This window comes from Coturnix japonica, chromosome 14, assembly GCF_001577835.2.
Source record: "Coturnix japonica isolate 7356 chromosome 14, Coturnix japonica 2.1, whole genome shotgun sequence".
Classification (NCBI taxonomy): domain Eukaryota; kingdom Metazoa; phylum Chordata; class Aves; order Galliformes; family Phasianidae; genus Coturnix; species Coturnix japonica.
Genome location: NC_029529.1, coordinates 3,853,456 through 3,880,939, shown reverse-complemented (window position 1 = coordinate 3,880,939; position 27,484 = coordinate 3,853,456). Strand labels below are relative to the sequence as shown.

The 27,484-nt window shown below is 42.0% G+C and overlaps 1 protein-coding gene across 3 annotated transcripts in view; it reads right to left on the bottom strand.

Annotated features, from left to right (window-relative positions):
* SDK1 (sidekick cell adhesion molecule 1) overlaps nt 1–27,484 on the bottom strand; it is a 360,897-nt gene that overhangs the window by 70,846 nt on the left and 262,567 nt on the right. For all 3 annotated transcript variants that reach the window (XM_015876860.2, XM_015876861.2, XM_015876862.2), the window contains 8 exons: nt 25,055–25,153; nt 20,181–20,372; nt 18,305–18,426; nt 10,768–10,877; nt 8,573–8,723; nt 6,431–6,668; nt 1,054–1,169; nt 586–775 (listed from right to left, as the gene is read on the bottom strand). In XM_015876860.2, coding sequence (XP_015732346.1) covers nt 586–775; nt 1,054–1,169; nt 6,431–6,668; nt 8,573–8,723; nt 10,768–10,877; nt 18,305–18,426; nt 20,181–20,372; nt 25,055–25,153 — 1,218 coding nt within the window. The remainder of the gene's footprint in view (nt 1–585; nt 776–1,053; nt 1,170–6,430; nt 6,669–8,572; nt 8,724–10,767; nt 10,878–18,304; nt 18,427–20,180; nt 20,373–25,054; nt 25,154–27,484) is intronic.

Sequence of the window (27,484 nt, the reverse complement as noted above, 5' to 3'; positions counted from 1 at the left end):
CTCACCCCACAGAGATGTTCAAACAGAACTGGGGTGAGGAAGGGGAAGCTCGGGTTCTCACAACACAACAAACTGCACTCTGTGAGCTCATGGGATGCACTAAAGGGGGCTACAAGAGGGGCTGCTATGAACCCTTCTGGGCTCAGTCCTTATTCTTGTGGAAAAAAAACAGTTTATTGAAGCTGTAATTTCCACGCCTCTCCTTCAGCCCAAGCAGACCCAGGTTTGTTTATTGCTTCCAATTGCAGTGCTCTGCTTTTTGCTTAGAGCATGATTGAACATCAATTGGCATTTATAATTGGGCTCTAAAAATTGTCTTCGGTAGAAGTTTTCTTCATCGAGCTTCAGAGGACAAATAATTTTAAATTTTTTCCTCTTCATCAACTTAGGGAAAAGAGGAAATGGGCAACTGGTTTTCTGCCAAATTCTATCCCATGGCCAATGGAGCAATACTGTTATGCAGCGCAAGGATCAATTCCTCTAAGTTCAAAGTCAAATAACAATCCCAGCAACCTCAGTCTGGCCTTTCTAAACTTGTATCACTACAAGAACATGGCGTTATCATCAGGTAATCCATACACTTACCATCATCCTTGGTCCTTTCTATCACAGCGGGAGAGCTGGGGACTCCATCCCCAATGCGAGTGAAGGCCAACACCCGGATCTCATAGAGCACATACTTGCGCAGGCCAGACAGCAGGCAGGACTGAGTGTGGTTACCTCTTACTGTTTGACTCCTTGGTTCAGAGTCTACATCTTTTGCTTTGTAAAGTATCTGTAGAATAATGTGGAATAAATGCATATGAATACAGAAAGAAAAAGTTATTACATGAGATCTGAAAAAGGGCCATGCATTTAAAATGTTCCTTTTCACGAGATATGAGATTAAATTCAGCAATCAACCCTTCCGAAGCCAGCACACTTCTGATATCTCATCCTGTTGAGTTATGGATGATATTAACATCCCTCAGGTGAGCAATAAATAATAAATAGAAAAAACGTAGCCAGGTAGTGCTCTAATAACAAAGTGAACATGAAGCTCCAGCTGCGTACCTTGTAACCCAGGATGAGACCATTTTGCTCTGACTCGGGGACTGCAGACCATGTCAGAAGGATCTGGGTTGAGCTCACAGCTTCAGCAGACACGTTCTCAGGAGGAGCAGAGGGAACTGGAATTAGAGATGAAACAGGTAAGGCTTTCCAGGTGATGCTGTTCCATCTCCCTGTCTGCTTGGGATTGTTTTGGGATCCCTAATCCCAAAGCACTCAGATACACTCTCGACAATGCCTTCTTTCACATTTACCACCTTTACATTTCAGCTTACTTCACATTATTTTAGCAGTTCATTTAAGAAACCCAATGTTTGTAAAGAGCTTAACACTTACCACTAAGCACTGTCTACAGACAGGCATTAAATACAGGTAGACATGAATAAATACAAGGTTTCTTGTATTTGCAGTAATTAGAGTTACGTTTAGACTGCTGGACTTCTACAAAGTCCACCTCCTACGTTTTTCTCTCCTGTACGTTTTATTTCCCTATGCCAAAAGTGAGAAATCTTTATGAATGGGAGTTTATCTTATGGTATGATCTGTTCTAACATGAAGTTTTATGCCACCCTGGCTTCCTATATTATTCAAAAGGAAATTATAGCATCTTGTCTAGAGTTAGCAATAATTCCAGCCACTGGATTGCACCCAGACCTCCCAGTTCAGTGAGAAGTGCTTTAACCTCGAAGCCTTTTGATTATGTGATGGTGCTTAACATTTGCAATACATCAATTATAGACAGATACATTAAGGCAAGGTGTATTTTCAGGGACTGATACGGTGTAAATGAAAGATATGCCTATTTCATTTATGTTGTAAAATTGGCTCTTATGAAACCGAGATCATTATTAGAACGGATGGCACAGGAACACTGTAATTTTCTGTTACTCAACAGAGGAGCAAACCTGCATTTTTTCATGCCATTAAAACTCAACCCACTGCAGAACCACCACGCAACTGCAAGCTTTTGTGGGCAAGCTCAGTAGCTATGCAATGTTACACAAGCAGAACCAGAGACTATTTTTAAGAGTTCACATTTTATGCTGCCCTTTTCCATTTTTTTTTTCCTCATGGCATTTCCAACATCTGAAGGGTATAATCTCTCCTAAAGCACGATACACCTGTCAGACCTCGAGAGAACATTCACCAACTTATGTTACATGAGTACTCGTGGACAGTGAGGCTTGATTAGGACCTGAGTACATCGCAAAGCGGAGCACAAATCTCTGCCAAAAAGTAATGCTTCCCTGGCTGTCCGAATGAAAGAACAGATCAGCTGGTTTGAAGGCTAGCTCCCGAATCTCCTAGCAACATGAACAAGATAATGAGTATGACACCAGAATTAATATAAATGGAAAAATAAAATACACCAGCCCCCACCCCTGTGCACTCAAGGTTAACCACAGAGATAGTCATTTCTGAAACAATTTCCCTGTTACCAATTATTTGGGACACGAGAAGCAGGGCACCATCACACGCCATTGCGGCAGACTGAAATCCGATTTTTCTTCCCCTCTAATGCTGAAATGCTCTTTTTTTTTTTTTTTTTTTTTTAAATCTCCCAGATTTATCCCCCACAAGGATATAATTATGTTAAAGGAAAATAGATTGCCAGGAGCCATGAATGTCTTTGGATAGCTGCCACAACTTTATCTGTAGATCTTCACAAAGAGTTACTCCCACATGAATCACTTCTGGAGAGAGAAAGGGTGGAGGTGGGTCGCGGGAAACCAGAACACAAAGAGGAAAGAAGCCCTTTCCAGCCACATTTATTTTTATTTTATCTGGTTTGAACCCTTTCAGGAGCAAAAGTTCCTTTATTTTACAAATATTTCTTTTCCCCTTTCATCAGCAGCCACCAGATATCCCAAATTCACAAAAGGTTGGGCTGCGGCCGGCTGGCCCTGTGTGCAAGGCTGCTTTGAGGTATGTGTGCCATCCTGCTGCTGGCAGGGGGATGCTGAAGCTCACAAAGGACAGGATGGCTGATGGGAAGGTTTATTAGCTCACACTCCTCTTACTCCCCAGCGACAACGGCCAGAACAGCTCAATGTCCCCTCTCTCTGGGGAGGAATCTCAGCCCAGCACCTGAATGGCAGACATCCTTGCATTCATCGTGTATTTCGCTCCACTGCTATTGTCATACTGGTGTTGAGAATTAAGTTTTAATACGGATGTAAGAATTCAGGGTGTGCAACTGATATTACAGATTTTATTGTTGCCTGTCTCTTATCAGGCAACACAGTTTGATCGGCTCTTTAAAGAATGAATTGAAATGTAACATCCATTTATCTGACCCCTCTCCTCACTCAGGATATCCTGCTTCATAGTAATTACGGTTTGCTGTGACTGATCAGTGACTTGAGTGAGGCGTATAATCCCTCTTTCCCCTGCAAACTCTGATGCTGTTTCCTTAACCGTCGCACTGAAGACTTTGCTGGAATCTCCAAAGCAGAGCTCTCATTAGTAACCTGCAAGAACAGAGCAGAAGCCAAGCAACAGAGTCCAAAAAAATCTCAGAGCTTGAAAGAAATGAACTGGAAAGACCGAAACGAAATGATTAGCTAATCCAGCAAAGTGCCAGCCGCACGATGTGCTTTAGAAGATCAAACATAGGAAATTATATAGAGTTACTGGTACTTTGCACTGGGGCTTCAATAACAACTCAAGTTTTTCAGTTATCCGTGTTGGCATCTAAGATCATGCATCTTCTTTCTACATCTAATAAAATCATATTTAATATACAGCAAATGATGCTGTTGCATGTCTTTAACTGGGCCCAAAGCAGCCTTCAATAAGCTAGTTCGTATTCTGGCATTCTAAGAAAGCTGGGTAGTGTGATGATGTGGTTCTCTCCATTTCTTGCAGCTCATTTTAGCTGAATACCCTTAATTGTTTTCTGAAAGTAAAAAAATAAGCTGGCATATGGTACATCTGACATCAATTAAGAAGTACAAGTTTGGAGTGAGGTTCATGGCAAAAGCAACATAACTGCAGTACAGCATGTAAGCATTTTGCCTATAAAATTAGATATCAGGTGCCCACTCTCAGCTTGTACAAACTGACAAATCTTTGCGGTGACATTGGGACACATCTGAATTACCCAGCGATGCTTTATCACATGGCAAATGCTTCGTGAAGGTCAGGCTCTGACAAATCAAAGGACTGATCCTCGCCATGCATGTGTGCCCATGCTTTTGTGGGAGCTCATTTTGCAAGGTGAGCACACACGCTCATGTAACTGCAGGCCCGAAGATATCAAGGCGCTGACTGTGGTGTGTTTGGGATGAACTCTTTGAAAACAAGAGGGTTTATATTTAAGACAAATCAGCCCCATCTAAGTTGCTTAAAGCACTACAAGCCTTCACACTTTCTCGCTTTCTCTTTATTATGCCCACTGTCATTTACAGTGTATAGAGTGGAAACTGAGCTTGTTACTCTGCAGTTAACACCATAATGTTTAAGAGACCAAATGTACTTTGAAAACATACGTGCAATTTCACTGATAGTTCAAAAGCCAGTTCTAAAAAGTGCTTTGACCTCTTTCTCTGGGTATAGGTAACTTTTATCCATATTATAACCTCATTTGGAGGTGCGCACAGGTTAAGTGCACATTCCCTCTCACACAGCTTGCTGCTATGCCAGCACTCTTTGTATACCACAAACCTAAAAAGATGCAGCCAGAAGTCTGAGCCTTGACTTGCTCTATTCAAGAAATCAGATGTTCGTATCAAAGGAAGTACATGAAAAAAAAACAAACCCAACACAACCACACACAAATGAGCCCTTACAGCCCAGATCACAGCTTTGTATTATTTTGATCCTGGTTTCAGCGAGCCTCCTATAATCAGTTTCAAGTCAACCCTCTTTTAATACAGCAAGAGGAAATGCCAAACACACACATGTAACCTCTGATCTTTAGATGCTGAGCAAGAGCACTGTAATCCTAAGGTTTTATGAAATCACTTAATCTTAGTATTTACTTCCTTTCAAAAGAAGTGTTTGAAGAGCAGTGGAAAGGAGAAAATGGAGAACACGGTATCTTTTTATTATGACACAAAACACTTCAAAACTACTTCGTCTAGGTCACGCTATCTCTAACTCCAATACAAACATGCCCTGTTTAAAATACCTCTGGCGATAGCTTTCCAATTACTCCTTCCCAAAAAGCACTACTTTAATGGAGTGGGATGACTTTGTCTAGCCTTCTTCTCAGCAGTTCAAAGGACAGTTACGTGAGGCAGCAGAGCAAACTGTGCGCTCCCCACAGCTCTCACGCTTCATACCAAATGATGCTGCCTGGTACAGAGCACACACACATGCAGGTATGTACCTCTCAAGGTGGGGTATGGATATAATTGAATTCCAAAACATTTTCATGAAGAAAAACAGAAAAAAGAATATATAGTAAGAAAAAAATATCATCTCAGCACTGGGCTTTGTACAAATACAAGTCGCAAAGAACTTTTAGTAGTGAACTTTAAAACTGCATGTGTCATCCATTCTTTTATTCATCTGCAACATAAATTTTAATTTATCAGGTGCATGCAGGGCAGGTTTGGGAATAGGTGATGTGGAAGCTAACAGCCAGAGAGCAGCTTTTCAAGATCTGCCTTTACTGTTGCTGCTGTGCTAACAATAATTTACTGCTGCCAAAAGTTGTGAGTTTGCTGACACTGTTTGAAGTCTCTGTGCTACTACGGATGAATCAGACAACACAGCACCTGTGCTCCATGTCTACGTGAAGGTTATGTCTACACAGAGGTTACGTCTACACGAAGGTTATGTCTATATAACCTTCTGTACACCGTTTTAGAAGGTAGTTTTGAAAATGTGCCATCAAAAGCTCAAATAATTATCTCACTTCCATGTGGCTCATTAGCCCTCTAAAATAATTTGTGCCCTTTTAGAAACACGCACTGTTTGAAATTAAATTTCAGATAACCACGGCTGCCAGAAAACCTGCCTCAGGCCAGGAGTGGGTGGGGAGGGGAGAATGAGGGGCAGTGAAGCTGTTAAGGAGGAAGAAGAGGCAGAGAAGGACGGAAATGAGCTCCTTGTTGTGCTGCCTGCAATGCTGCCAAATGGTAGCAGGAGCAGGAAGAGGTTGTTTTATTTGCTATGAGATTTAAACAAACCTTTCATGCTGGTTTATAGGTTTATGTATGAGAACATGGGAAGAGTAAAATAACTAAATATATATATAAGTAAGCTCCCTCAGACGTCTATCTTTTTGCCTTCAGTGCATTTAGAGATCATTCGTTTTCTTTCTGATTTGATTTAATGGGTCAACAATAAAAAGAACTGAACAAAAAAAAGGCATTGCATGCTGAAAACTCTCTGGCTTGTCCTTCCCAGCTGACGTGGCGCTCTGACTCACCGGACTCCCGCGTCCGACCTCGCACCACTTCACTCCACGGTCCTGCCCCAATGGCGTTGAAGGCCTGGATCTGCAGCTCGTACTCTGTCCACTCCTCCAGGTCCTCGATGGTGCACTCTCTTTCCAGCCGGTCATTGATGACCTTCAGCAGGGCAGAAGGCTGCAGATCCACGCGCCAGAACTTGATGCGGTACCCCACAGACTCTGGGTTGCCATTGTACTGCGTGTCGGGCAGGGGCTGGGGGAGAAATCCAAAGAAAAGCTCCGTATTACAGCTCAGAACACGTTGCCAGAGCTTTGCAAATGGCAAACCAGGGCGGTCTTTACTCGTGTAAGGCCACATGAAGGCAAGAGAGATGGAGGAGCTGATTTACATTTCATGGCCTCCAATTTCTGTGTTGTTTGAGATTTCAATTTTAACTTCAATTTCGTGCCATGTTGATACGCAGACAGAACTATGCCACTTGCTGTGGGTGCACCAACAGAGATGATACCAATGCAATGTATTCAGAACTTTGTGATTAAATATGGAAATGAATGATAAATTACTGAAGCATGTGACAAATTCATTTATCGTACTTTTTAAAAAATATATATATTTTTTTACTGACTCTCTCCCTGCTCATTTATCAGCGGAGATTTATTCCAGCATTCCAACTCCCCAAGCAATTTCTGAGATTAAAATATGAAATAATTAGCCTACTTCGTGAAGTTTCAAGTTTTTCCCCATAAAACTAACTACATGATGCTGCAGATGGCTGAGATTCAGTTCTGACTCACTGGCAAAGTTTGATATCCATTAACATTTCACAGCGCAGAAGACTATACCCTGCAGGCAAGCAGGGCTAAAAATGTGACCCCTGTTCTGTTGGAAGGAAGGAATTCCCAGCTCCCAGAGGGACACAGATTCACCTGTAGGTCTTGAGAAAGAGAGATTAAATGCTTTCAAATGCTGATGTTATCAAGCATGAAAAAGGTACACTGCGGCATTTTCAGCTGTGCTGTTGGCTCCTCCTGAACCCTGCACAGCTGGACTCATGAAAACCAGGCTCCCAGATAGTACAGCAAGGGAACACGAGCCTAAAAGTTTTTAAGTCTTGAAAACAACTTGGAGTTAGTTTTGATGTAAGATATACCGCCATAGTACCAAAGGTCTAAAAATGTGGGCATGGTGAAGCCATGAATGAGTTATATAGGGCTTACCACATAACTGCCAAAGCTCTCCTGTAGACACTACTGCTCATTTGGTGGGACTGTGAGACATTCCATGGACACTGAGTGTCTACAGGTCAGATCTGTTGGTCTTTCAGGGTGCAGACCACAGTCCTGCACCTCAATAGCAAACTGGAATTATTCCCCACTGATGGGAGCGACTCTTTCTTGTTTCTATAGCCTGATTTTGTCTCCCAGCTGTAATGAGTTTATGCATGGAAAAGCTAATGTGTGGGTGAAAGGAAACCTGTGCTTCATCAGCTTCACACCACAGTAACCCCAGCGGAAAATCCTACCCACCAGGGAGAAAGAAAACCATTGTGGAGCAAGCTGATTGCCAAACAAGTCCTGGTGTGCGGTAAGTGAGACAGTCAAAGGGGCACAGCAATGTCACCAACCACTGCATCTTTGCAATTAATTCTTTGTTTCTAGATTTTATCACATAACCCCACAGCCTTTCCCATATCTATCTTCCTACAGGAGTGCAATGTGCAAATGTTGCCATCACTGAACCACTCAGTACCTGCGGAATGGCTGTCAATGGCCCCTGTGTACCTCCTGGGGTCAGTTTTACTCAGCACAAACAACTGAGCCCCGGGAAACTGCAAACCAGCTCCAGCATTATATTTCTGTCCCACACGTTGACCCAGACGGTGGAACTGGAGTCTCAGAAGCCAAGGTTTTACACACAGGCATATATTCCCCTGATGAAGTGGCAGAGGCAGTGGCAGTAGGCAATTTAAGTGATTAATAAGGCACTTAAGGTAAGTCTCAGATTTCCAACTATTCTGAAAAAAGGAAATAATTTTGCCGTCAGCCTCAGGCTGAACGCAAGGGAAAAGCATTCCCAAGCTGCAGGCAGCTCCTAGGGACCGAGCTGCACCCCAGCTGCCAGCACCCCACCCCTGCACCCATCCATCCCCATCTCACCACCCAGCGCATCCGCAGGCTGCTCTCGCTGGCTGTGCGCACGCTCACGCTGCCGGGAGCCACGTCTGGAGGGGCTTGAAGTGTCTGGATGACACGTGAGGGCTGGCTCAATGGACTGGCACCCACCACGTTCACCTGCCGCATCCGGAACCTGAGGTGGAAGGGAGAGGCAGAGTGTGAGACCACCCTGAGAGCCCCCCGGAGTGGGAGGGATGGGGAGCTACAAGGCGGGTGTAACTCAACAGCCTGCAAAGGTCATCGTATGCACGTCCCCTTTGTATTCACGGCTGAATGGTTTGTGGTAACTGTGCTCAGATCCTCTCAGGTATTAGAAAAAATGAAAATGAGATTAGCTTGGGGTCGATTAGAAACTTAGGTATTTGTGTGAGAAATTTATGTTAATTATGCTGAGTCTGATGAGCTTATGCTGGCAGTAAGTGATTTTCTTTTGCAGTGTTTATACAATACATCCAGAAAGGTATTAAAATATCAAACTTCAGATATTCTCATTCCCTGTCAATATAAAAAATATACCAGTGATAACATTTCCCCTCAATTACTGGTTGAAAGAAGCTGATTTATCCTCGCGCTGCGTTTTCAGCCTCCCTGCACAAGAAAGATTAAGTTATTTAATATGGATATGGCTCTTTAAAAAATAACCTGTCTGCTTGAAACCATCTCTTCCACAATAGAAATCCCCATTGGGTCACAGAAGACTCAGAGAAATCTTTTTGCAGGAAGCACCAAATAATTAAGACGTGCTGCTCATTTCAGATGCTCTCACCCCTCATGGACACAAGTGTGGCCATCAGAGGTACCCAGCACATGACGTGCTCATATGAAACACTGCATTTTTGGACCTAATGGCTGAGTTTGGGATAAGGGTGAGCCAGTCAACACGGCTGTGTTTGTTTATCTGCTCTGATCAACACTAGAAAAGGCACTGCAGGAAACACGCTGAACAAATACATTGGACAAATATTGTCTTCGATTCTACTCTCAAAGTGTTGGCACAAAACATATTAAAGAAGCTGGCCAATAAAGATGGGCTCTGATAATTAGCTCTCATTATTTATTTCCTCGACATGTAATGATTAAAGCTGATTATAGAACGATAAATACATTTGGCACCAACCTTCTGGATTTCCAAAAACGAATTAAACTGTTCCATGTAAACAAAACTCAAAAGCTCATCCATGTGTTGGCGTGTGCCTGAGAGGAAACTGTCAGCCAAAATTCAAGGGAGTGTGTTACCATGTGAATGATGAGGAAAAAAATCGGAGGGGGTCACTCCAGTATTCAATAGGTACACAAAGAAAATGAACACGATACACCCGAGAGACAAATGTAGCGGTCAAACAAACCTCAAAGTTCAATGCTTACAAACTAAAACCCAAAACCATCGTACACTTCCTTACTATTTGTTATCCCTAAGGCATTTCTCCATGCAGATGCTAGGTGTGCAAATGGTGCTTACTTCACAAGGACACTGAACACTGAGCTGCAGTACAACCTGCACTGCATGGATGGCTCTCTTCATCTTTGAGGACTGGCTTTTTTGTAGAGACTCCAGCAAGCTACTTTATAAAGCACTTCTCTGTTAGCACTGAATATCTCAAATTCTCAGATCTTGCCTGTGCTAAATCAACACATCGTTTGCATTGCATTGACTTTAAAAATCCATCTCATTTAACTGGGGTGTGCACATCATGTAAATTCACTTCAATCAGCCTAAACCTTGCATATATCTATTAAGTTTAATCTGGGAAATTCTTATAAACAAAGACTTCGTTTAATTGATGTTACCAAATTAAGCTAAATCAATAAAATGTTAAAGCTGGTGTAAATGTGTAATTACAAGTTTGCACCAGTTTAACTACAATTGATTTGTCACTATTTGATGTTACAGTGATGCTCTCTTCAGGTGAGGGAAGTCACAGGATATCAGTAACCCATAATACCTCCTCACCGTGCACCTGGCTTCTCTTTTAATGTTATGAACTGCATTGCGTGTAAATTACAATTAACAGTATCAGACAAATAATTTTAAGTATAAACTGTGGAAACAGTGAACCTTTTTCCTTTTGTTCAGATAACAAAATACAACCAGCTGTTCCTGATCAGAAAAGCTGTCCCACGCTGCAACTTGCTATTTTTTGTTAATCATGCTGCAGCTAATTACCTGCTGTTCTTACCTGTAATGAGTGTAAGGAGTAAGGTTTGGTACCTCCAGCATCTGAGCATCAGGTTCGTTGTCCACCTCATGGAGACTCACCCACTCCTCTTCATCACCCAGTACACCCACCTATACATGGAAAAGGTCAATACAAACACAATATATGAATATATGTGTATACACATGTATATGTAGATAATTACATACACTCATTTTTTACATGTGCCTTGCCTAGGGGGTTACAAAAATACATCTAAACACACAACATCCAGTTAATATTTATTTTCAGATGAAAAAGCTCTAGTAAGAGCATGGCCACATGAGCCAATTTTCTCAGTTCTGTTGGGACTTCACTGGGATTCTCCGAGAGGATCTATTCCAGAAGAACACCATGGGAGAGCTATTACCCACTTCAATCTCACTGCAACAATATGAAAGTACCAAGGAGTAATATAACAAAATGAAGAATAGCCTTGATAATAACTCACACGAACTGATGCATACTAAGTAAGTCTCAATGGAGACAAATGTCACAGAAATGAAGACGGAGAAACATGAACAAAGTCAAAGTACAGAAGTGTTTTAACCCCAGCTGCTTGGCTACACTTAGACCAGGCTCCTCCATGCGCAGTGCTTTGTATTAATTAATCCCAGCACTCTGCTGAAAGTCAGCTCAGCACAGTCCCTTGGCCACAGCACTGTTAGTAGGGACAAAAGGGTGATGGGAACTGAGAGCACCGCTTTCCATATAGATTGCAGGAGATGCAACGGAGTTGAACGAGGGTTTAAAGAAGGAAGCCAACGAGCCATGAGAGGAAGGCCAGTGAGACGTGAGACCCTAGGGGACGGCAGTACTGGTGTGCAAGGCTGTGTGCTGAACAGTGTGGAAAGGGAGATGGATGAGAGCTGGTGGATGGCTGAGTTTCACTTTGGAGTGTCACAAGAGCAAAGAGATGGGATCTTAGACAAGGCTTCCTGCTACAATTCCCTAGCACAATGCACTCTTACTCCAGTGCTTCAACCTTGCCATAAAGAAAGAGGGTCAGTGCTTCAGTCAAATGTTATCACTCTGTTCTTTCACTGCAGCTCTGGAAAGATCCCAATTCATCAAATATCCTTCAGGGTTGGACAAACATTCTGGTCTGCTGGCATTCCAGCTCCAACAACAGAAAATACCATTTGGTGAGAGCCATGAGCCTGGCCATACCTGAAATCAGATCCCTCACCCTAACTTGGCATCCACAATTCTGTATGGAGGGATATTGGAGAGACAAAAGCAGCTATTTCCTTCAGCATCTATTAATAGACTTGATGCCCATGAAGGTGAATAATCCCTTTTTTTTAACCTACTGACACTACCTACTTTCACACAGTGCTCTGGCAACAAATTTCAGAAGCACACAACCTACTTCGGAAAGAGTAACCTTCTTTAATCTTTTTGAATTAGACCTCCTATGACTTCTGCATACTAGTTACAGCCATAGACATTATCAAGGCAACTGATAGGCAACACAGCCCAAACTATCCAGCAAATCCCAAGTATTTCAAACAGAAAATTAGGTTTCATTCACTTTCTTTTTTTTTCCTCCAGGAGAAGCAGCCTGATTTATTTATAGATGTTTTAGTTCTTTGCTCACTCAGGAGTCAATGTGCTGCATAATTATGTTTGTGCATGAAGAAATGACACAAGGAAAATTAGGCCAAAGAAGTAAGTTCTGCATTGCATAGTGAGAGGAAGCCTCAGTGATCTTTCTAGTAGAGGACTGCTCCCATGAAGGAAGGTGCTTGCAAAGGTGTTGACTGCTCTTTGAGAACTGATGGGAATCAAATACACAGATACACACCAAAGATCTTATTTAAAAGATGTCAGTGTAAATTATGGACCTTTTAAAATTCCCAGACCCAACTGCGCTCCAGAGATGTTGGTAAAGTTCCTAGATAGAGAAGCTTAACGAAGCAGCTCAATGCAGGTCTGCCTGGGAACACTTAACAGCCCTAAAATGAATGCAGAGAACAAAGAGACCCTATAGATATAAATGACATAAATCCCCTTTATAAAAAACTACATGAGAAAGAAGGAGAGGATCGATTTCAGTCACAAAAACACAGAAATCACTTAATAAAAAGCTAGTGACTAATTCTGTAGAAAACACTTCGCAAAATGCTTATTTTCAAGAAATTCCTTGCTCTTAACAGCATCAATTCCAAGTGCTGCAGTAATCGTACAGCAACAATCCACTGTGTTTTGGAGGCTGCAAATAATCTCCAGGAGTGCATTAGAGTCTTCTTTTTATATTCTAAGAACAATAAAGCCTTGTAAAAATATTACTTGCATAGGAAAAAGGAGAAGAAAAAAAAAGACTGCAGGTTTCAATCGTTATGCAGCAGCAGGCAGGTCATTAATCCACATTAAGGACCACATGGCTCAGACCCATAGGCCCAAAGGGCTGTAAACAATCAGCACTGACTCGAGCTTGAGAGGTGTCCAAAACCTCTGCCTGTTCTGCAGACATGCATTCATCAGCTGACTGCAAAGAGGGAAATGTTAAGGATCTTTTACTGATTGAGAGCTGGTGAAAGCTCTTATGTGCCCAGGAGTAAGGGAAGCCCCTCAGAAGCCATCCCAGGACACAGCTTTCTAATTTTAAATGCATTCCCTGCTAGGAATGATGTAAGGAAATGGAAAGTGCCAACCAAGTTACTTCTAGTGGCTGCCCTCAGGCTCAGGAGCCAGCAGTTAACAGGTGGCTGCTACCCTGATGAGTAGCTGGGGGACCTGGGGCACAGACAGTCCTAGTACAGTTCTTTCAGGCTCATTCTCTGCTGAAAGGCTGCAATGGAGAAGTAGTAGAAGATATCAAGCACAGGCAGAGTTCTGTAATTCAGTAAAACTTTAAAACAAATAGATGAGGAACTTGCTTTAGTTAGAATAATACCTCGCAACGTGCCGGGATCCTGTGCCAGCACCTCGGCAACTTCAAGGGTTTGATCTGCCGCTGCAGTCAGTAGCACATTTAAGAGTGTGCTGCCTTTGTGGGGATCTTTTCCAAAGCAGGAGGGCACTCAGCTTGAGGGTAGCATGGTAAGTAGCGTGGGGACTGCTGCATGACTTCTGATCATGCAGCCAAGCAATTTTAGGTGACTGTTACACAGTACAAGTTTCACTTATTTAGCAATTATCTCAGAAATGAGTCTTGGAAGAGAATCTTCACTGATGGGCTCCTATATTTTTAACTTCTGCAAGGCATTTAGCAGGTTCCAAGTTTCAGGCTCTTGAAGGAAAATGAAATTATTTTTTTGCTGAAGAACTCTGATGTTAGATCAGAGGAAACATTTCTGTTTCAAAAATCTGAGTACAAAGGGATTCCCACAAGGCAAAGAAGAACTATGGGCAGTGGTTAGGATAAGAGAGTCCTACGGGGGGCCGCAGAGTCCCCTGTGAGCCAGACTGCATTAAATAAAGTTAATTTGCAGGCTTATTTTTCATTGTTGGTTTTTGGATAGCAGTATCCTCAAACTTCAGAAAAAGATTATGCTTGTGACAGATGCACATGTATTCATGTGTGCATTGTTTTAGGAGGCAGATGAGAACACCAACTGTTTTGCTGTTGCCATTGGCATAAAAACTCTTTAAGAAATGCACTTTGCATCTTAACAGCTCTCAGCACAATAGGGCCACGAGCCCCAGGAGATCAGCAGGAACTGCCACAATTAAAATACCTATGTCCACCGTATCGCTTCATGTGATTCCCCATAACTATCAGCCACGCGTACATCCCCATCTCTAGGCTGTTACCAAGGCATTATGTTCAATAAAAGATCACATTCATTTATTATTACAGAAGCGAGACAGTACAAAGCAATACTGGAAATCACGTCAGAACCATTTACTTCTCTATGGACCAGTTTCTCCACTTCTAGAACTGATAATTTTACAAATTTTTATCAATTTATGTGAGTGCAGTTGCAGAATTTCCTCTTAAAAATTTTTCAACAACAAAATTAAACTTTGGAATGGAAAATCATTTGCTGCAATTTCTCTTTTAAGACAGTAATACTTCCAAAACTGTGAACAGTTATTAAGCACTAACAGCAGGACAGGGAAACACGACATTTCTGTACATTACAGAAGTACCCTGTGTTCTGCTATAGTTCAAGATATGTCAGAGTTTTCATTATAGAGGTCTATAACTCAGGCATTTGAAATCGCTTTGGGAGAAATTTGGCTCACAGGATGTCAGCCTGGGTGCCATTTTTTTCCTACAAAATCCTTAAATCGATTCACCCATTTTTGATTTAAAGATTGGCCAAGTCATAATATTGTCAGGGCTTCAGACACTTTATTTACCAGCTCTGAAGAGAAAATGACACCAAGAGAATCACCTCGTACAATGGATGAATCCTATCTGGGTGACTCACTTAACCTACAAGACCCAACAAATTCATGGTGAAAGCCTGTCCCAACTCACAGCTTTACAAGAGAACAGAGTGAGGATGCTTTCAAGGTTTTTGTGCTTTGAAACTCCCTTTTCCAATTCTGCTGTTGCTCGTGATAATATTATAAGGAAATATGTCTTAAAACAGCAGAAAGGCATTAAGATCTTCTGCGCGAGCCCACATACTCATGGCTCTCTGACCTGTGCAACACCTGAATGCCACTTGTGAAGGGGTGCTGAGAATCTTCTGCTGTCTGCACAATAATATTAATCACCAGAACACAACTTAGACACAACAGAGGTCAACCCAGCTTCCCTAATCAGCCCATGGAAAGCTCAATGGACTGTACTCACACCAAGGAACAGCCACGACACTGCCATTTATGTTCTTCTCCCAACAAAACCTCAAGAAAAATAAGAGCAAAATAAACAGAATCTGCTGCAGCACAGAGAGGGTGCAGAAATGAAACCGTGTTAAGGGATTCATAGTCATTCGTCATTGCAAATTGCCAGAAAAATATGTCTGCAATATATATTCTGCATCTGAGGGTGTAGGATGATTGGTGGTAATAGGAAGGATTTACTGAAACTCTTTGGGGATGAACATGTAGTCTGAGTGTCAGTGCCACAAGACCATTACTTTTGGACCTTCTGAACAAGTGCCTGCAAAACCTTTATATCACATTCAACTCTCGTCTCTTTAGATTATACTGCATGTAGTGGAAAAGCAATTTTAGAAATACTTTTTAAATGGCATTGGTACTTTTTTTTTTGCAGCTTTTGGTTTGGAAATCCAGTTTGCTCCAGTCCTCTCAGTCTGGATGTGACGACAGAAGAGAAACTGCCGAAAAAAAGATTTAAGAAATCCTTTCGGAAGTACAGAAAGTGGCTTTACTAGAAACACAGAAATGGGATTTTCAACGCTTGATATTTCAGTATCTACCAGCACTAACATCTTAAAGACCTGAGTCTCCTCTCATGTTCACTGACATAATTGAGAATTAGTTCCACAGTGGATCCCATCAATTTACATCCCAGCACAAAAAGCAGAAGCCAAGGCCAGATGTAAAAAATGTCACATAAACTGGAATTCCCAGCTGTGTTTTCATTCAAACTGTTCATGAAGTATCAGACTTCAAAAAACGGCACTTGGCCAAAATGGAACGCTTGGAAGACTTTCTAGACCTGCCCTCATCAATAAAGTTTTGTGCCACATAAAGGAAGAAGGAAGAAAAACATGCTGAGAGGAGGCTCTTTGTATGTGTGAGTGAAAAGCAGATGAAGTTTGTGAGGACTCAGAAATCTAGAGAAAGGGTGTAACCCCAAGAGAGATGAAAGAGTAGATACAATATAAATGGGGTGTCCAATGCAAAACTACCACCCATCTGCACAGAGGGGAACATGGACTGATGTGCCAGATGGTTCTTCTTTATGGCATAACTGTTTTGTGAAAACTTGTTGCATCTTGGACAGGTAGGCATAAAACCCATGGAGCCCAAGGGGGCAGGACCAGGGTAGCTTACCTCTGAGCCAGGATGGAGACATTCCTGCCCTCAACTCTGGCTCCCACCACCACATTCTCATCTGCCCTACAGCAGGGCTCGTGTCATTGCACACAGCCTGTACAGAGACTTGATCTGTCTGAAACCCATTCGTTCTTGGCTGGGTCAAGCCCTACAGCAGCTCCAGGTATGACAGTAGAGAGAAGCTGGGATCGTGAAAGTCTTGCCAGGAGTGATGGGGATGAAGAGAGGGAATAGGACAACCTGACCTCCTTGTTTAGCCTGGCTAAAGGTGCTGTGAGATTGCACTTCAAGTGAAAAGTTTATTCAAAGTGCTGGCAGAAAGGGGCTGTGAACAAAGGATTATAGGCAGCTGTCATCCTGGAAACACGATTTACTGTATCAGGAAGGAATCATCAATTTCTTTGCATAACTGAAAAGATTTCCTGTTAATCACATAAGCAAGATTTTTTTCCCCAAGTATTAAATCCATTTGGAATAATGTTTCTTGCTGTGCCAAAGCTGAACAGTGTGGTGTGGTGGAAAGAAATGCTCAGACTCAGCATGACAGATTCTGCTGTAATTTTGGCTGTTGGAACAAATATTGGCAGATCGAAAATCTACCAGAACCATCAGTCCCTTGACTTTAGCAGCAGTGCATAAGACCCTGACAGGTGTTTGTGAACACCCATCTCTCCCTCCCTGCCCTGCACACCAAGAACCCTCCAATAGCTGTTGGTAGCTCCTCAAGGATGTGGATGAACACTGTGGCAATAATCACTGCCATTTTAAAGCATTCAAGTTTGTCTAATTTCAGTGGCACAATTACAGAATTCTCAATTAAAGAATTCCCACCAATATCAATGCGGTGCTCCAACACGTGATTCTCAAAGTGTGTCAAGCCACCGTATTATAAAACTTCAACATCTAACTCTGCAATATGCAATAACGTGTATGTAAGTTGTACAGAATGTACCAACTTGTTCACAAGAGTCTCGTTATCGAGTGAAGTGACTGTATCAACATGTCTAAGTGGTGACGGTGATTTAAGAAGTCCAACATTTGGTCTTAAAAACAGATTATATTATTTATAAAGATCTGGGGGTGGAAAGGAAGAAGCAAAGCTCATCTGTCAGGAAAACAAATGAGGAATGCGTAAGTCCTCCAAGGCATAATGGCAGCAGAAAGAGGGATATTGTTTAAGGCTGATAAAGATGAGAATTCAGCCTATCCAAATCTAGAAGCCTGGACAGAAAATCTCAGGATCACAGAATCAGAATTATCAAGGTTGGAAAAGACCTAGAAGATCATCCAGTCCAACCATCACCAATACTTCCCAGCCAAATCATATCCCTCAACACAACATCCAAAAGTTCCCTTACAAAATGGCACAAATACACCCACTGTCATAAATAATGACATCTTAACCATTCACTGCAATTCTCCCTATACTTCTCTATGAGATAATTTCAGGTTAGCACCTGGTCTCAATGTGAACCTATCAGGACACAAACTCAGGTCTGAAAACCATTTCTAAAATAAATGGACCAAACTCTGGTGAATGAGTTGCCTATGATGATACTTTTTTGACTCAGTGAGAGCTCTGTTATGGCCATACCTGCCCTTCCACTATCCACTTGCAGATGGAGGTCTTGCCATCATACCCCGGCCGGAACTGAAGTGTAGCAGAGCGAGGGCTGATGTTGGAGATCACCAGGTTGGATGGAGCACCTGGAAGTTCTGCAGGAAGAGAAACACAAGAGAGGTGGAAATGCTGCTGGTATAAGGCACTGAAGCAGAGGCTGGCAGTGTCTCAGCGTAGAAAATACCTTTATAACAATTACTATAGAGGAAATAACATGGGTTTTGTTGTTGGGATTTTTTTTCTGGCAGAGTATTAAATACTAACTTACAATTTCTGCTGCTCTGAGCATACAGTGCATTTCATAGATCAAAAATGAAGAGAGCCCCTGTACAGAACTGCAGCTACAAACTTTGGGGAGGCGGAGTAACAGACAAAGCATGGCGACTTCCCAAGGCACCCAGCTCTGCTGCACTGCTTTTTCCTCTGGAATTATAATTATTTTACTTCTCTATATATAGCTTTAATGTATTAACAACGAAAAAAGACTCCCAGGTTTTTGGGTAGTGGAAGGGTTTTATGCTGCTCATATCGATCTACAATAGATGGGCTTTATAAGCCATTTCTGATGGCTGCATAAAGCAAAATGATTTTATTTGTTAATTTCTGCTGTAAATAAACAGGGTGACCTTCTATGGGGAAAAATCTGTAGCTCCAATCAGATCGTTGCCTCACATCAGTCAAGCTTAGAGCGGCATTTACATTTTTAATACTGCCTGAATTATCAACAAAAACAAGCCCAGGAAAAGGGATTAAATATAGATTGTTGAGAATAAATTTCCAATAGTACCTGCATTCATAAGCAATGGAAATTAGTACAATAATCAGTAATCATTTGTAATGTTATACTATGTGCAAATGCAGCAGGCAAAAACGGGCAGATTTTTGGCATGTGTTTTTGAGTATGCATGAATACACAATATTTCTTGATTTTTACTTCACATTTGTGGGAGCTGTGATCGATAAACCAACTCTGACCAAACAGGATAATGCTGTTATCTGGGTAACAACAGGCAGCGTGGCATTGATCCAGCCTGCAACTTGTCACAATTACCTGTGATTAGGGGAAAGAAAGGCAAGAATGCTTCAAGACATACAGAAAAGTTCAAAAAACACCAGAAAAGGGGACAAATGGATTACCATCACTGAAGTACATTAACTGCTCCACTTTGGAAAGTTCTACCTGTATAGCCTATAAATTAACAGAAACTGCTGGTTGGAGGCTTAAAACAGCTTTTTAGTTTGCTTTGTGTACAGGATGAAGGAGAGAGCTGAGTTTTAAAATCCAAATGCAAAATGCTAAATCAAATAATGCAGAGCAGCCCAGGTGGGAACTCAGACAATGCAGCAGAGGGGACTACTTTCCAAATCTTTCTCAGACCACAGCTGACAAATCTTGCAAATAAGATTTCAGTTTCATTATGCAAATGTCCTCTCACAGGTGAAGTGAGTTATACTGCTTAAAACAGAACAACCTCTCTCATCTAACAGCATCTAAACTTTATTTTTCCCCAAAAGCACCATTTGTTATTGAATTCATCTTTGCTTCTTATGTTACTTTGTAAATATCAAGAGTTTCCTTTACTTTATTGCTTTGTCTGTTCATTCTGCAATCTCTACAACTTTTTTTTCTTTTTTAAACTTCTACCACAAAAGCCAAATTTCTGGTAATTTCAAATCACAAGCATGTTAACATTTTAATGCCTTTTAAGAATTAGCTTTAAATTACGCGGTGAAGACTTCTGATGCTGCATCAACAAACCCATATCGATTATAACTGAATCAAAGCCCCCTTGTCATGGCATGCACATAAATCAGCCCATTTTAACCCCTTCCATGAAGTTTCACCAACCTGGAGGCACCCCAGAAGAGATGGTGGAGGATGTGACCCACCCGGTCCCTTTTGCAGTCACAGCTGCCACCTCAATGGTGTATGTGGTGAGAGATGACAGCCCTGTGATCTTGTACTCCAGCGTTGTGTTGGTGAGCGTGCGGGTGAGCCGGGATTCGTTCCTGCCATACACCTCCCAGGAGAGCTGGTAGCCTGGAAAGCAATGACACAGCAGTCAGGGGCTGTGGTAGTGGTGGGGTCTGGCTTTTCTCCTAAAGCTGTTACGTAGTAATCCAGAGACTGACAAATGAATGTCTTTGTAAGGCATGCTTGGGTCACTGGTGCTATGGTTGGATGGTTATGGAATGGTACTATGAATGGTTGGACTAGATGATCTTAGAGGTCTATTCCAACCTGGAATAGGCTCCCCAGGGAGGTGGTTGAGTCACCTTCCCTGGATGTGTTTAAAAGCCATTTGGATGTGGTGCTCAGTGACATGATTTAGCGGAGGGTTGTTAAGGTTGTATGGTCTGGTTAGGTTGTGGTTGGACTCAATGATCTTGATGACGGAAACCTTTTATCAACAGAAATAAAAAGAAGTAAAAAAAGAAAAGGTTAAAGTAAACATTGACTTAAATAACCAAGTATTTTGTAATACTGTTATTTCTCACAAGCACTGCCCATCAGATTACAGATGGGGGCGTGGAGTCACGATGGAGTCCCTCCGTTTTTCTATGAATGCACAGTGCCCGCTGTGCAATGATTAGGAAACCCGAGGATGATCTCACAGAAAGGCAGACTTTCATCCTGTGAACTCTGCACAGTGAATAGGAAGAAGCACTGGAAAATAAAACATTTTCTCACCATCTAGAACACCTCATTAAAAATCTATATACACTGAGTAGGGACACTTCTTTTCCAGGCTGAAGCCACCTTTGCTGCCGTGTATCTGGAAATACTTACAAATCTAACAATGATGATCATGAAGAAACGTGGTGGGAATCCTCCAGGAACCAGAAAAACCCCAACTCCCCACTGCTTGTTCCTCACACAAATCCTTTAGCAGGGTGAATCATTATCCTTTCTTTCAAAACCATAGCATAGCCAATCTATTGTCCAGGACTGCATTCACCTGACCCCTACATTATTCTTATATCATAACCAGGCTCTAAAACTCATTTCTTTTTATTGCTTTTATAAGCATTTGCCTTCCAAGAATTTTTTAAAATTTCTACTGTCTGATTTGCTCAATTTTATCTCCAAATCTGCTTGTCCTCCTCCTGCCCAGTCCCACTTTATTCTCAGTTGAACCCACTTGAACCCTGCTGCACCAAGTCTCCAGAGAGCGCGTCTGAAAAGTTTGCTTGATTGCAGCTTTCTTTGTGATTTGACTCGGGGGGGAGGAAAAAAAAAAAGAGTAAAAAAAAATACTCATAGCTCTTGAATGCCTGTGAAATGGAAGGGAATAAAAAGGGCTAACAGAAAGAAACCCCACTGAGAGAACCATGCATGAGGCAAGCTGGGTAAAGAAACTCCCCACTGGGTTCCTGTTCCCATCAGATAAGATGAGGAATTCAGACCAGTTGGGATCATTGGCTTTTTTTTTTTGTTGTTTTGTTTTGTTTTTCTTTTAAGTTTTTATTTTTTTAAACATAAGCTGATTAACACATTGAAGTAGCAAAATACCTTATGCTTTTGATCAACAAGGAAGCATCGTCTCATGAACTACAAGCATGGTAAGACGCTCATTTGTGAGAGAGTTTGAAAGGTGTGAGATGTGATCCTCCCTCGGGTGCTAGCTGCCATCACTGACAGAATTTCACATTAACATATTTGTATGAAAATGGACTCCAACTACTCACATCGTCATTAATTATGTCTCAGGTGAAAGGGCAGTGATTAACACCAGAGAGGTGATACTTGAACCATTGGAGCTACTTTGCAACCACCTGTCTGACAACATGCTACCTGGGGGAAGGAGGAAAACTCCTGAAAGCTCACCTGGAGCAAGCTTTAAGCAAGTGTCTGAACCATCCCATCTGTTAGATGGGATTCAGTTAAGTCAGTAATTTACCGGTATCTCACATACACTAGAATGACTCAATGCTCTTAGCATTTGCAGTGATCAGAATGGCAAGATTATAACGTGCAGGAAGATTTTGACAAATATGAAGGACTCTGTTGACTTTATGTGTTGCCTGTGTTGAACTCTGCACATGGGCTGGCAGGGGGAAACAAGGGGAACCACGCTAGAATAAAAAAGGCTGCATTTTTCAAAGAAGGAAACAGAACAAGCAATGAGCAGGGGACTTCTCACGCTCTCCCCATCCATTTGTTGCTTACAAGCAGCAGGAAATTTCCTGCACCACACAAGGCAGTTGTGAATGATTGAGACATCTTCCCTCCCATCTCAATGAACTTGATGCATATACATCAAATGTTGGTGATTATTCTTTGAACGTTTTGTTTTCTCCCCTGTGACTGCAGGGATGAGCCCCCAGCTTTCCTGCCCATTAGGCACATAGACTCTATGTATTTATTTACTAAAAAAAAAAAATAAAATGTTTGCTGGGAAATATTCTTCAGCTCACATGCAAATTGCAGAAAAGACAAAGAAGCAGCATTTACTGCAGATATTTCAGCCCTGATGTATAGATAAATTCTGGTTGTACAAAACCAGAAAATACATACATATATACCAAGCTGACACGAAGCCAGATGTAATCATGCATAACTAAAACAGATGAAACAATGCTGAAGGAAAGAAGCAACATTGAGCATCTCCCCAAGTAGCACTTAAGCCACGATGACTGACAGATGGGTGGAACTTTGGGACGCGTAGTTGGTAACAACGTGCTCTCTGTTCTCCCACCAGCAGTGCGTATGGGGAGCCCAGTGCTTCCCCTGGTGCCCACACATGGGGAGCAGCACAGTGCCATGGAGCTGCCCTGCAATGTGGCATCGCACCCATCAAAGCCATAAAATGCTTCCTAATGGAAACTAATGGCTGGAGGAGTTTCAGAAATAATTTTCCGTTGATCTGGAGTAAATCCTCTATGAGCGAGCAGTACACCCAATCACAAACTGTCCGTCTGCATCCAGGTCCTCATAAATCAGGGTTTGCTGAGGGAAAGGGGAAGATACTGAAATTTACAGCAAGAGTAATGGGCAATTTCCCAGAGCATGGTGGCTGCCAGGCCCTTCCACTGCGTGCTCCTCCTCCCAGCGCTGGTGCACACAACAAGAAGTGCCTGTCAAAGTCTCAATGAGCAGAAATGAAGAGGAAAAGCTTTCAGAGCTCCAAGAGGATCCTCTGAAAACCCCCAAGGTGCTCAGGGCCATGAACGCTTTTGCTGCTTTTCCAGTCCAAGTGCAGTTTGCGACATTAAAAACATTTCTGTTTCTTTATAAACTTTGCTGGGCATTTTTACATCAGCATTTCTTTGTGAACTCTTCTTGAGCTCCTTCTTTCTAGAAGAATTTGCCCCAAGTATAACTCAGACCATGATTTTGCTCCACCAAGTTTCAACCTACGCTGGTTGCAGATGTTTCGAGAAGCACAGTTTGGCAGCACGAAGTAACAGCGCTGCTACCTGCAGCTTTACATGGATGAATATTGCATCGTATTGCTTAGATAACTAGGTTTGGATTTAGGCACCTAAATTTAAGCACTCGGGCTTGAAGGCTTTGGACATTCTCACTGAATCAATACTGCTCTGCTTTCAGAAGTTATTAGTTTTTGATCCCAAACCACTTAAATCAATGCATATTTCAGGAAGGCTACTGAGCTTATAAGGCATAAGAATACGTCCATAAAATGTCATGGATAATGTAAACGTCATGGAAGTAACATATATAAATGGTGCCTTAGATATTCACAGAGTAAACACGAAAAGAATCAAGTCCAAACCAAATAACCAGCTTTGCTAAAGTGAAAATGTTTCATGAAATTGGGCTGATACAACATTTCAGTGCAGAGGGGCCAAAGAGTCTGTTTGCATTTCTTTTCTTTGTAATCACCCCAAAAAATAAAATGAACACCACATTTTTTAAATGAAAAACTAAATGTCAATCCTGTATTTGGACCCATGCAAAGTGATCCCTTCCCAACTACGATTTCAGCTGATTTAAAATTTGAGAGTTTTCTAGCAATTCACAATCCTGAAATCCTTTGTTAGATGCAATGTCCATCCTGTGCAGAAGTAATAGTTTTCCATTTGAAACCAATATTGCCTCTCTTGATAACAGCTAGAGATTTTCTCCACTATTAATAGCTGTCTTTATGAAAAATAATGAAGTTGCTGATGTTACATCTACTTTGGCATGCAATAAATAGATAAATAGCAGGGAGCAGTCAGATGGCCAGCTCATCAAAGAAACAAGGATTCTGAACTGCTGTGATGGTTTATACAAAATTAACTAATGACATGCAAATTCTGTCCTGCGGTCCGCAGCCAGGCCACTTGATCACACATAAAGGATACAGCTGATTTCAGGGTTGGTCTTGATTGCAAATCTTAGCAATGCCAATTCAGGTTTTGCAGCTGTAAATTCAGTGTAGGAAACCCCAACTCGCAAAGTTTCAGACTTTAAAGTGGCAGAGGTGGAGGTCACAGAAGATTTAACAAGACCATCGACTCCATGGGGAGCTGATTTCTAATAAAGACTGCCTTTGCAGTGACCACAATCATGAGCTGCCAGTAATTGCACCCGTACTTTCTATAATGTGCCCTAGCTGACATTTCAATTACCCAAAAGATGAACCAGGAAACCAGTACTCGCAGCAGCCAGTTCTCCCTAAATGTTCTATTATGCAAACATTTTCTCATTGCGATGATACATTCTGCCCCACACACTGGAGGGGAAAAAAAAGAAAAGTAGCAGCTGATACTTGCCTGTAATGATGCCATTTTTCTCTACAGGTTCTTGCCAGCTGACCTTGAGAGACGTGTCCAGAATCTCAGTGAAACTCAGGTGTCCCACAGCTCCCGGCTCTGGCAATCAGAAAAGGAAATCTGTTAACACGAGAAGCCCACTTACTCCTGATGTGATTCGTTCGGCAAGGTTAGGGCTGGAGGACAGCAACATGGAGCCAGGGCCAAGGGAAGCCTGCTGGAAACATCAGTGAGAGCTGCAGGAGAGAGGGGAGGATGGAAGGTGTTAAGAAGCACTCTGGCTATCATCACATAAATTATTTTATCTAGTCATCATCCCAACTGTGCAGAGAACTGAAGAGAGCAGCAGCGGGGGACCTGCATGCAATGTGTTCTCTGTCTTTCTTCTTGATCTAATCTAATTAGAACAATCAAGCTGGCAATGTTGGAAGTGATTGCGTTTGTTGTTTTCCCCCAATGACAGCATGTGGGTACCCGTGCTGCTCCATGCAGCTTCCTTGGGGGCTGCGCTCCCTTTGCCTGCACGGAGCCTTTTGTAGGCGAAGGTGAGAGCAAGGGCAGCCTTGGCACTTGGACAGAGTCTCTCAAAACATCTCTAAAAATGTCCAGCATAATGGCAACTGTCTTCTGCAAAATGAATACAAGTGTGTGAAACTTTTAAAGGATTTTTATGATGTAGCTCAAGAGCTCTTAAAAATTTCAGCTCCCTAGTGTGCAATGAAAGAGCATAAAATGGAATGACTGTCAAGAATATGCCATCCTCCCTCAATTTTGATCTTCAAGAAAGACATCCTGACTGATTTTTGATCCAACTGCTGTTCTATCTTCAATCGGTGTACTGGAAAAAGGAGTTTTTGTTCACTTTATATTCGCTTCGCTTCTGTCATTGGATCCCTGCCTGAGTATCCTCCAGCTCCGCTGACATCAGTTGGCAATTTCTCGTCTGCAATTTCATATTTTGTTTCCTCTGTGCTTTAGTCCAGTTTCTCATTCCCCTCCAGCTACGATAAAGAAGGAAGCCTGCCAGTAGGTCGGCTGTGACCACATTTGCAATTCTGCAATCCTAGGGAGGAAAATTTCCAAATCCATTTTGCGATGTGTAGTAGTCAAAGCAGTACAGAAAAGTGCTGATCTGGTAGCGATCTCGGGAATACCCGACGAGAGCACAGCAATTATGCACTATTCAGGAACACGTATCTGCACACATGCAGCCACATACTCACAAAGCTTTACTCCAATTAGCTCCTGCCATGGCGTCCCAGTTTTCATGTCATAATGAAAAGCAGGTGCAGGTTACACCAAGCCAGGACGCATCGCTTCTGACTGGATGTCACGTTTTATCTGACCTACAGTTCATCAGCAAACAGATTTACTTGCGCCGTTTTTTAAAGGATTGCCTAACTTGGCTTTACAGACAGACAGAAAATGATCACCTGAGACCATGAATGACAGTCCTTTCAAACCTTTTTACCCACCACATAAATCCTGGAACAAGTTAGAGCCAATGAGTTCTCCACAAAGATGCATTACATCGCACTACACTGAAATTCTCAGCCATCACAAAAACATTTCTGAAGGACTCAGAGTCAAAAAATACTCCTCATCTCTGGTTCAGAAGCTCCTTGCAGCACACATCTGCCTATACAACAAATATACAACCAGCCTGACTTTCTGTTATTCCACGTTTCATAATGGAAATTTCTGGTTTTAAAGTGGCACATGATCCCAGCACCTCCCTGAGATATTTCCAGTGTCTAACTGTGCCCTTCTCATAATTTCATGAAGTCTCTAAGGCTCGTTTCTCCTTTAGCAGGAGATTGTTTCTTTCCTCTTCCCAGCCGCTTAATTCTCATGAAATCTTTGGAGCCACCCATCTTTGGCTTCCTGCAATTAGCCATGGGATCAAAATGTTTTTGGAGGCAGAAAGACAGATGGATCTGAGACACAACCAACACATTAACACTGCCAAGAGCCTCATTTCCTTAAGAAAGCAGGCAAAATGTTCATACTACACATAAGAACCTAACACATGTTTTTCTTTCCTCCATGCCTATTGCTTTGACTCCAGCTAGAAACATATCAGTTAATATTAATAGCTCGTAGGATTTCTGGTGGTTGCAGTGCTATCTGAGTGACCTTCTAACAAGCAAAGGCTTCAGTCTAGAATCTGTTCCTGGGGCTTATGGAGGAGGCGAACCACAAAATCAAAATCCATAGGGAAGTACTTAATTTTCTTCATATGCTTTCAAGAGTGTCTTGTGAAAAAAAATGGATTAGCACTCTGAGCCTCACTTCTGTGAATGCTGCTGTTAATCAGATATTTCTTTAACGGGAACACTGACTAACCTAAAAGATCCTTGTTAAGGAAAAGTAGTATTTCTAAAAACAACATCTTAATAGCTGCGATAGGCACTTTTTAATTCTTATTTG